This window comes from Notamacropus eugenii, chromosome 4 (assembly GCF_028372415.1).
Source record: "Notamacropus eugenii isolate mMacEug1 chromosome 4, mMacEug1.pri_v2, whole genome shotgun sequence".
Taxonomy (NCBI): Eukaryota; Metazoa; Chordata; class Mammalia; order Diprotodontia; family Macropodidae; genus Notamacropus; species Notamacropus eugenii.
Genome location: NC_092875.1, coordinates 477,676,274 through 477,687,273, shown reverse-complemented (window position 1 = coordinate 477,687,273; position 11,000 = coordinate 477,676,274). Strand labels below are relative to the sequence as shown.

At 43.6% G+C, this 11,000-nt stretch overlaps 1 protein-coding gene across 4 annotated transcripts in view; it reads left to right on the top strand.

The window, feature by feature from the left end:
- Nucleotides 1–1,814: 1,814 nt before the first annotated feature.
- The window catches only part of MAST4 (microtubule associated serine/threonine kinase family member 4), an 816,735-nt gene continuing 807,549 nt past the window's right edge, over nt 1,815–11,000 (top strand). For all 4 annotated transcript variants that reach the window (XM_072606465.1, XM_072606462.1, XM_072606463.1 and 1 more), the window contains exon 1: nt 1,815–2,990. In XM_072606465.1, coding sequence (XP_072462566.1) covers nt 2,646–2,990 — 345 coding nt within the window. In that variant the 5' untranslated portion in view covers nt 1,815–2,645. The remainder of the gene's footprint in view (nt 2,991–11,000) is intronic.

The window sequence follows — 11,000 nt, the reverse complement described above, 5'->3', positions numbered from 1 at the left end:
ACAGCTTAACTGAAAACAACTTTCTTCATTAGATAGCTAAATGAACTTCCAACCCAAGAACTACTTCTAACATTGGAAACTCTTAGTTACTAAGCTATTTCAGTCATATCAAACTTTCTTTCCATGAACCCATTTGGAGTTTTCTTGGCAAAGATACTGGAGGGGTTTACCCTTTCCTTCTCCAGTTTATTTTACAGATGAGGAACAGAGGCAAACAGGGTTGAATGACTTGGCCAAGGTCACATAGCTAGCAAGTGTCTGAGGTCTCATTTGAACTCAGATCCTCTTGACTCCAAGGCTGGTACTCCATCCACTAGGATGTCTGATTGCCCTGGAGGCCCTTTAGTGACCTTATGATGACAAGAGCAAGGAGATTTTCAGCTGCTTTTGAACACCAGAAGGCTTGGAGGACCAAAGTACACCAACTGACACAGGGTACATTTTTTCTATATGGCAAAAGAAATTAAAATAAGATGAAAATTTTTGTTTCAAAGAAAAATTATAATAAACATGATTCAATGGACCTACTTGGTTCTTGAAAGGGCTAAAAGGATTATAACAGAATATTCAAGGGTTTATGGCTTATTCTGAGCTGTGTACTCAGGTAGGCCTAAAAGATAAAAGATTAAATAAGGATTAGTAATTAGTAAGTAAGGATTTGTAATCTGGTAATACATTTAAAATATTTCTCTAATTTCTAGGCCAGGAAGTCCTTAACTCAAACACCTATGTATATTATGGACTGACCTCTCTTAATGTACCAAATTACATCCCCAAAGCTCAGTGGCTAAGTCGACAAAAGGAGTAGTGGGAAGCAGAGGGAACTTGGAAGATCTGAGCTTGACCCTTAAATAAGCAATCCACAAACATTTATTAAGCAGCTACAAAGTTAGTGGTACTATTCTAGGATCTGGAAACTCCCTTCTTCTTTCCCCCCCCCCCCCCCCAAACTCCTTCCCTAAATGAGTTTACATGTTACAGGGGAAATAGCATATGCCCAAATAAATACAAAATATATAAGTAGTAAATTGGGTAGTAAGTCACACCCCTTTAAAATCTTAATTTCTTCGTCTTTAAAATGGGGATAATCATACCCGGAAAATACACTTTACAAGGTCGATGTGAAGAAGCACTTTAAAAGTTACAGAATGCTGTTCAAATGAATTGTTGATATCTGTACTTTACGGCTGTTATCAATTAAGAAGTTGCTTGATAGAGCTGATAGAGAACCAGCTGGGCTTAATCATTCCTATCCCACAGACAGTTAGGCACCGATACTCAGTGCTTCTTCCTACTGGATAAGTACTGGAGAAGCAACCATGGGCATCAAAGTGGGAATGGACTTTTTTTTAAAAATTATTATTTCTTTAGAGCTACGACAAAAAGATTATGAAAAGGAACTAAATGGAAGTTCCAAAAAGCTGCTCTGCGCGCCCGTTCAGGGCTAGCAAAAGGCGAACCAAGGCACCCAGTTGTCTACCTAGTCGATGCTGGGGGATCTGAGACCCGGCAGGGCTGGCAAGGGATGCTGGACAGCGTTCTCTCTTCTCCAGAAAACCTGCTCCAAGTCCAGCCCTGACCGGCGGTAAACTGCTTCCAAAGGGCTGCCCTCCAGGTTGCCCGCAAAAACAGAGATGGAAACTCCTCGACGTGAGGAGTTCCAATTTTCAATAAAAACTGGCTTCTTTCTCTCTGCCTCGGCATCTAAAGCTGGGTGCCTGGCCTTTCTTCGAAGGTGTCTCGCCTGGGCCTCGCGCACAGAGTCTCCTCGCTGCGATGGGAAGCTCCAGACCTTCCGCAGGAGCTGGTAGGCACCTTCTGCCTCCTCCGGGGAGGGCCAGCAACTTCTTTCACAACGTTCCCCAAGTTTGGAAGCTCCCGTCCAGTGCCCTGACTCTGGCCCGCCCGCCTGCGGTCTCCGGGCTTTCCCGGACTCCCAACCTGGGGAGCCCCCGCACCCCGGCCGAGCCCAGTCCGGGGCCTCCCCCGGGGGGCCCTCCTCTCCCCGCGTTTACCTGACGCCCGCCAGCCCGCCCGCGGCTCGGGGCGCAGAAGCCTCCTCCCACCGCCGGCCCTTCCATTGGCTCGGGCGGCTGCCCGTCTCCCCCGCCAGCCCCTGCTCGGGTCCGGAGGCAGGTTTAGGCAGAGGAGCGGAGGCCGCTCCCGCTCCAGCCCGGGCGGCAGAGCCGGGAGCAGGGATCGCGCAGGGCGAGCGAGCGCCGGAGAGAACGGTGGAGCGGGTCGCTGCCGGCGCCTGCCTAGCATGTCCCTGCGCACACGAGTCCGCCCCCGCCGCCCCCCCCTCCCCAGCCCCGGCGCCCGCAGCGGCATCAGCGGCAGCAGCAGTAGCAGTAGCAGCAGCAGCAGCAGCAGCGCCACCGCCACCGCCGCCCACTTCGGAGCAGCAAACTTGGCGGAGGCGTCTCCCGCCTCCGAGCTGGTCAGGTAGCAGCCCGCGGTGCTCCCCCCGGACCGCCGTGCGCACCTCTCCCCGCCTGGCCAGGGGCTGGAGAGTGAGAAGCAGCCGGAGGCTAGGCAGCGCGGCATGCCCGCTGCAGCCGCGGGCTCGTGACTTGGGTCTCCCGCACGGGGGGTCCGTCCCCTTCGGCCAGTGCCCGGGCTGCACTTCGGGGACAGCGAGGCAAATGGGCGAGAAACTTTGGGAGCCGCCGGGGCCTCTGCCCCGCCCGATCCCGGCTCTGGCGGCCGCGTCCCCCGGCCCCTCCTCGTCTGGGTCGTCTTCGGGCTCCGAAACTCTGTCGGAGGAAGGGGAGCCTAGTGCCCGGACGGCCTCCTCCGGCGGCCAGCAGCCGCCGCCACCGCCTGCTGTCCAGCCAGCCCCGGGCGCAGCAGGGCCGGGCGCAGCCCGACGGCGGCCGCAGCTGGAGCCGCAGGCGGATCGCGGTACAGCGGGGCAGCCCGCGAGCCTGGGAGCCGGGCTGCCCGGGGCTGAGCGCGGCGGCGCGTCGCAGGAGGAGCAGGACGAAGAGGTGAGGTCCTCTTCCTTCCCTCTCCTTCCTCTTTCCTCTGCCAGCTCTTGGACCCTGCGCCCTGACAGCGCCTGGCCCAGGTCCAACCTTGCCCCTGGCATGGAGGGGTGGGGGTTGGGGGAGGATTTGCACCATTTAATGCGGAGGGTCCTCCGCTCCTTGTCCCACTGGAGCGGTCTTTCTGCAGCCCAACGCTCTCTAGCATCCCGCTGTGTCCAGGGCCAGTGGTGCTGACGGTTTTGGGGGGGAGTGGTTGGTGGTCACGGACTTTCCTCTAACTATGTGTCAGTTTGGTCGGTTTTTACGTGTGTGTTTAGGAGATGAGCTTATGTGCAGCTTGCCATTTAAAGACGTTGTTTAACATCTTTATGTGTAGACATACACACATGCATATAATCTACGTGCATATATACCCCTCCCCCCAGATCGAGATCCTTGCTTTCCTGTTGCCTGGAGAGTATGTGGTGTGTTGTGGTGATGGTGTGTGTGGAGGAGGTGAGGAAGGAGATGGGGGAGGCCAGGGAATGATGGAACGTTTCTTGGAGCCTAGGGAGCACAGCTGGCCTTCCTGGGAACTGCCTTGACCCAGTCGCTCTCGCCTAAGTCGTGGGAGTTTCTTGCTCCGGAAACTTCTTCCCCCTTTTTTTCCTTTCCCTCTGTCCTGGTGGGCGGAATTGCCGGGCAGGTGGTTCTGGTTGGGGAGCTGGGTGTAGCTCCTCGGGTGTAGTGGGGAGAGGTGAATTCCCAGGCGTCCATACCACCATGTGCTGTGGTCGTGCGGAGGGGTTTTAAAGACTTGCCCTTTCTGGAAAATGTTCTTTTTGATCCGTTTAGCTTAAAATGCAGCCCTTGACTTTCTGAAAAGATATTACTACAAAATTTATGATTCCTGATCTTCACAGAAGATTAATTGGATGGTCCTTTGGTTCTCCAGCTTCCCTGTCCTCCTGGGCCTCCCGTGGCATCTTCTTTTGCCTTTGGAATGCAGCTGTTAACCTTGAGACCAGGGTAGCTTAAAACTTGTTTATGTAGGCCATCTCTTATGGTAAACTTGGCTTGGTTAGATTAGCCCATTAGATTCTGAACTTCTCCTGGGCTGGAATAATCTTTTGATGTTTTTTTTTTTTTTAATTCCCAGCCTTAACACCGTGTCTGGCACATAGTAGGTGCTTACTAAATGCTTCACTTAAAGTAATAAATATAAACTGTGACCATAGAATGTCTCTGCACGAAATTAATTTTTCAGGCTAAATTAACTAATTTTTCCATCTTTGATCTCTTTGGTCAAATGGATAACTGTGCCTGAAATAAAAATCAAAGATTTCCTGAAGTCCATAGCCAGGGAAACACAACACCCTAGTTTTCCCACCCCAAGAAAGAAGTTTGACTTTGGCCATGGGTACTTTTCCAAGGAAAAGAGGTTCTTACTATCAGATGAATATTAACTTTTTATTTTGTGCCATGCACTAAGCTTTGAACTGGGGATGCAGAGAGAAAACTTTAAAAAACTTAGTCTCTAAGAAACTTAAATTCTAGAGTGAGAGAGAACATAAACCAGAACATGCAAGATTATTCTAGTAGAGAGAAGATAACCTGTTATTCCCTGACCTTGAGTTGTTCCTCCTGAGATTGTTCAGGTGGTCTCAGGATGAACTAGATTTCTAGAGTTGTCCCAGTGTGGACCCAAGTCCTGAAGTTGACCTGGTATCTCTAGCTTTTCATAAAGTTACTCTCTGGGCCTTGGTTTTCCTTCTCTATAAAATGAGGATTTTGGACTAGATGATATTTAATGTCTCCTTTTTGTGTTTTAATGTATTGCATTCTGTATTTCAGAGCAGATGAACTCAGGCTTGGGATGGGATCAGTTCTCTGTAGGCTGCATAGAGCTAGGGAAAAGAGTTCTGGGAAATGTTAACTCTGGAGTTTGCCTTGACTAGCACTGGAATATAAAAGAATACACATTGGTTGAAGGTTGCATACAGGTTGATGTCCCCTAAGTCCTAAATTTATTGTTAGAATTCTATAACTTTAGGGCAGGATCATGTAGTCCATTGAATTCTTAACCTTTTTGTGTGTGTCATGGGCCCCTTTAGCAGTTTGGTGAAGTTTATGGACCCCTTCTCAGAAAGATTAGTGTAAATTTAGATGCAGTTTTTTTCCCATTCAAATTCATGGACTTTGGATCATGACAATTTGTCCTCCAACCCCACTTTAAGAACCCCTGATCAAATCTAACCCCCTAGTTTTACACATGAGGAAACTGAGGCTCAAAATTACATAAACAACATATAACCCAAGTCTTTTGACTCTCAATCTAGTTATCTTTCCCCATCGTATCATGTGTTCTACTTATTAAGAATTATATACTTTACAAAAGTTCTGCATTTTCAGTAATGTAGTTCCTCCTTTGGCTGAAGATCTGGGTTTTAGTAAATGCTTTATTGAATTGATGCGGCCAATTTTTTGTTGTTGTGGTTGTTGTTATTGTTGCTGGTGGTCTGTCTATTTCCTGGTGATGAACCACGCTACACAGGTAGCTCATCCAATGCCTAACACTTGGATAACAGTCATCTATTTTGGGGGCTCTACTTAAAAATTTCTTAGCTTGGTAGGATCAGACAGACCCTGTGTTTTGCTGGTATAGCTCACAGGAATCAAGGTCATCTGTAGGATAACAGAATAGTTCTGTAGTGGGAGATTATTACTATTTATTTTAGAGGGGAACATTTGAGTTGCCTTGTATTAACTTTGTACTAGGCTAGTTGTGGTCAGGGTCATGGTCTGGTGGTTAGATCACAGGACTGGGAGTCAGGAACCTCTCACTTTTGATTTCTTTTCTGTGGCTGATTTATTGCCTAGCCTTGGACAAATTGTGTTGTGTTGGTGTTGTAATCTTTCAAAGTAGAAACTAAAGATAACTTATTTTGCATGGATATGTTGTGTAAGATGATTGATGAAAAAAAAGAAATGGAAAGATTAACATTTGTAGTTTTTGTGAAATCTGATAGAATTTGACGTAAATTGATACATGTTAATTACATAATAGTTTGCAATATTGTATCAGGGACCCCCAACAGCTACTTAGGCAAAGATAAATCTTTCGTTCTGGGAAATTGGGTCCTAAGCTAAAAAAATATAAATATGCATTATTCTTAAGGGAAAGAACAAATTTTAGTCTTTATTCTCCAGCTTTTACAATGGCATTTCTTAATGCTTGACAAAGTTTTGAGATGAAACTTCTTGGTGCAGCCAGTTGATTGTTTGCTACTATTTAGTGGTCTAATTAGAACAAATCTGGAAATGTTTTCATCTGCTTAGGCACAGGTAGGAGTATTGTAGTTAAAAAAAATTAGTATTTTCTAAAAAGAAAAGCAAGTTTTTTTTCTAATTTAAATTTTGCAGTTGTTAAGATTTTTCCCCTAGATTTCCTAATAAAAATACCAAAGCCTAACTTTGAAGGCCAACTTTTGAAAATTCTCATTACTCAGCAAATTGCTAGAAAATTTATCATTACTATTCTGTACTGGAAAGACTTTTCAACAGACTATATTTAAGAAAGTCAGCAGTCATTCAATAATTTAATATTTTATCTTGTTATTGTCAATGGAATTTGAAGGAACTCCAATCATTCTTAGCTTTCAAAATAACATTTTAGTTTTATATGGCACAGCTTCAAGTTTGCCTGTACTTCAGATTAAACACATAAACCACAGCTGGTGTAGTTTAAATTTTTTATTTAAATAAACTGTCTGACTCTTACTACTTGTCCCTTAATCTTATGGATTTGAGGTTTGTGAGAAGGAAGCATTCCTCCTGGCAGTAAAGGTGGTCATGTTGGGAAGGCCCTACAGTAACTATTCTGGCTCAGAAAAACATTTTTGACATCTGCTTTTTGACTGGAGAAAAACGATTATACCACCTTTGATAATAACTTTAAATTTTGTGGCTTGGATGAACATCAAGCTTCAGACATTGGTAAATTATGATGCCTAAACTCTGTAGGTCTCAAAGCAAGAAGTTAAACAGTACACACTTGGAGAAGGATGAAAAAAAATTGCTTTAAGTAGTTTTGCCAGCTACAATGGAAACAGAGGTGTAGTACTAGGAGACACCTAGCCTTTTTGATGCTCTTGTGCATTAACCAGGAACTGTCCAGATGGCAGAAAAGGGCTTTGATGGCAGTTAAAAGGATATCACCTCAAGATAAAATGGATTATTTATACCTTACTCTGTGTTCTGTTTCCTGACTGATGGCAAGAACAGTTTGGATATGGCTTTAAATCTTTGCCTTTCCATTCCTCACTCACTTAACAGTGTTTTGATGGTCTGATTTGTTTAAAGATTCTTTGGAGCTATTCAAGGCTTGGAACTGATTGTATCTAAAAGGGAATGGGGGAAAAAACTGTTGAAATTCAGGTCTATTTGGATGCCTTCAAAAATTGCAATTAAACTCATTGGGTAAAAACTTTGGGAATCTTCTGAGCTCTGCTTAGACTAAAATAGATTTTTTTTTTTTGGTGAAATTCCCAAATGCCAATTATAATGCTTTTCCTAACTACTTTACCTTCATGTCAAAAATTCATATTTTTGAATATGAGAAAAGAATTACTTAACAAATATTTTGTTAAAATGTATTTTGGGGCTATTTGCTGGGATATGTTACCTTTTTATAGATATGCCCAGTGTCACAGCTTGAAAATGATAATTAGGTAGGTTTTGGAGCAGATCAGCATCTTCAGAATCACAGATCTAGTTTCCTTATTTAACCAAGAAGCTAAGGAGAGAAAATGAATGAAGACCTAGCACTTATTCCTTTCTCCTATAGATGTGGGATGGGAGTGGATGAATCACTGTTGCAGGGAGGACTGGAGTTCTCTGGGAAGGATTTAGAGCAAATAACATTTGCTTAGGAAATATAAAGAATTGCTCATTAATTTGATTTTTTTGAGATTTTCCTCCTTTTACTGATTTAAAATGAAAACTTTATATATTTTAAAAGTAAAGATGATCTTGGATCCTGAAAAATGCTTGTACTTTATAAGACAGTATCTTTTTTTGATCAATCTTAATATTATATTTTGAAAGAAAAGGGGGATGTTTAGTTTTAATTTTGGTTATCTTTAGAAGCAGTTTGAAGTTTAAAGATCCATAACTGTGAGCATGAATGCCACTTTTCATTGTGACTTTTCTGAAGACTAGTGTTTTCCTTATTGGGGAATATTAATGGGTGGACAGGTTGGAAGAGGGGGGAGTGGTGTTGAGGTGTGGGTTGACAGACTGACAAAGCTAAGCTTCCACGAAATACTTGTTTCTGCTGTAAGTTCCAGGGAAATCACTTAGCTTGAAATCATTCTGAGAGGGAATTGTGCTAAGATTAGTTCTGTCAGTTTGTGGAACCTTTAACATCTGTGTACTGCCTCAAATTAGGAGAAGAGAGATGGATTAAGATAGAAGGTTTGACTAAAGAGGGGAACTTTAAAGAGCAGAGCCTTCCCGGTTTCCTTTCTCCCACCCTTCCAATGTCCATCAGTCATTAAATACTTATTAAGTGTCTTCTGGGCATTGAGGTGGCATACTGGATAGAGCAGCCTGCCTGGAGTCCAGAAGACTCATCTTCCTGAGTTCAGATCTGGCCTCAGACACTTACTAGCTGTGTGACCCTGGGCAAGCCACTTAACCCCGTTTGCCCAAATGAGCTGAAGAAAGAAATGGTAGACAACTCCAGTATCTCTGCCAAGAATACTCCAAATTGGATCAAGACGAGTTGGACACGGGCATGAATGAAACCACTGAATGACAACAATTATATTGAAATAGTTATTTGGGAGCGTGACTATATAATCTGTGTTACTGAGGAGGCTGAAGTTTCTGGATCGATTGAGCTCATGAATTCTGAGTTGGTACCAATATCATGAACCAGTGGAGAGTGTGGAGAATCCTACCTTACCCTACCTAAAGAAGGGTGTTCTGTCCCATGTTAGAAACAGAGTAAGTCTAAGTTTCCATACTGATCAGCTGTGGGATCTCTGGTGAGTGGACACTACTTCCAGCCTGGGAGAGATAGGTAGACCTACGCTGAAAGAAAGGCAGTGATCAAAATATAAAATAAGTTCACAGACCCCAGACGTTGTGTCCTAGAAGTAGCTTAGAGAAGGCTATGGAAGAACAGTCGTTGTCTGTTGAATGATCATTGCATATAAGGCAAATATATTCTACAAGAAAACAGTTTCCTCTGTTGGATTATTTCGGTGCGAAGGAGAGAGCTGGGTGATATGTGTGATGAATGATACCCCATGGAGGAAAAAAGGATACAGTTTCTTTCATTCCAAGAGTGCTGCTGTAATCTATTATTACTTAGCTTTTATATACTGTAGTGATGTCCCAACGAAGAACTTGTGTCCTTTTAATGCCCATAAATCTGCTTGGAGCCAAGCAGTCAATATTACTCTGACATTATATATGGAGAAAGAGACTTGGGAAGATTAAGTTAGTGGTGAAAGCAGCAATAGACCAAAGTTCCCCGGTCTCTTATCCAAGCGATTTTTGCACCATTTACTGTTTTTCTGTGTAAACATCTAGTAGTCCCAGGCAAGCTGCCTATTCATGAGCAGCCAGGCATAAAACCTGGTGTATCACTTTTAATTTCATGGGGGCAGTGTTTCTTATGATATACAGAGAGACAAGTTTTATGGTAGATGGTTCATTAAGCCTTCTATTAATACACACACACACAAACACACATACGTGCACATACACTCACTCTCTAGTTTATGGGACCCTTGCTTGCTCTTGGTGATCATTTATTAAATAATATCCTAAAGCACCTTTAATTGCTCGTTGCATCTATCCTTCCCATTGCCAGCAGCATTGCAGGACCACCAATTATGGGTGCGGCCCTTTCCCTCAAGTTTACCCCATAATTCTACACAGACGTCATTTATTTCTTGGGCTGAGAAGGAAATGACAAGGAACTCATTCAAAATGAATGTCTATTTCTGCACAAACATGTAGAGCTTGAAAATATTCTGGCCTAATGACCTTCAGCCTCGAAGCCACCTGTGGCCCCCTAGGGCCTCAAATGTGGCTCTGCGATTGAATCTAAACTTCACAGAACTCCTGTTTGGATTATCCGGAAGTTTGGATTCCATCAAAGGGCCCCACTTGAGTGCCTAGAGTGCTCCTTTCCCCCCACCCCTGTCCTAAAACATAATATAGCCCAATTCCTGGCACTAGTAGGCTCTATATAAATGTTTACTCCTTTTCCCTTCCCCAACCTACAGATGGAAAAACTAAGGCTAAAGGCTAACTACCTGAGTTATTCAGACTCATAAAGTCCGGTATCTGAGGCATGATTTGAACACTTGTATTTGTGTGTCTGTCTGTCTCTCAGAAAATAGAGCACTAAGCTAGACCTGAGTTCAAATATGATCTCAGATACTTACTTGCTATGTGACTCTGGTCAAGTCACTTAACCTGTTTGCCTCAGTTTCCTCAACTGTAAAATGAAGATAATAAAGGACCTACCTCAAAGGGTTTTTGTGAGGATCAAATGAGATATTCATAAAGTGCTTATGATACATGGAAATGTATATTCCTTTTCTGTCCTAAACCCAGCATTCAATCCATTACAGACTATACTAATAATATAAGTTCATAGCTATCTAGTCTACATCTTAGAATTCTGTGCACAGATTCTTCCTTGTTCATTGTCCTGGCCCTTTCTCTTCCTTTCTCCAAAATATTCCATAAAATCTAGCTCCTAATGTTTAACTTTGTTTAAGACCTGGTAACTGAATGGTCTAAACTTTGAAATCAGTAGGAAGCTGATGGGAGGGTAAGTCAGAATACTGGTGTGTACTATTGAGAATCTTCTAGTGTCTATCTTTAAGTTCTAGTATAGATAATGACAATTTGGCTATAATAGTCATGTTTGGGGCACACTAATCAGTGTTCCTTATTTTTATGCCTGAAATTTTGCTGTATGTCTAATGGAGGGCAAGTTCATGAGGA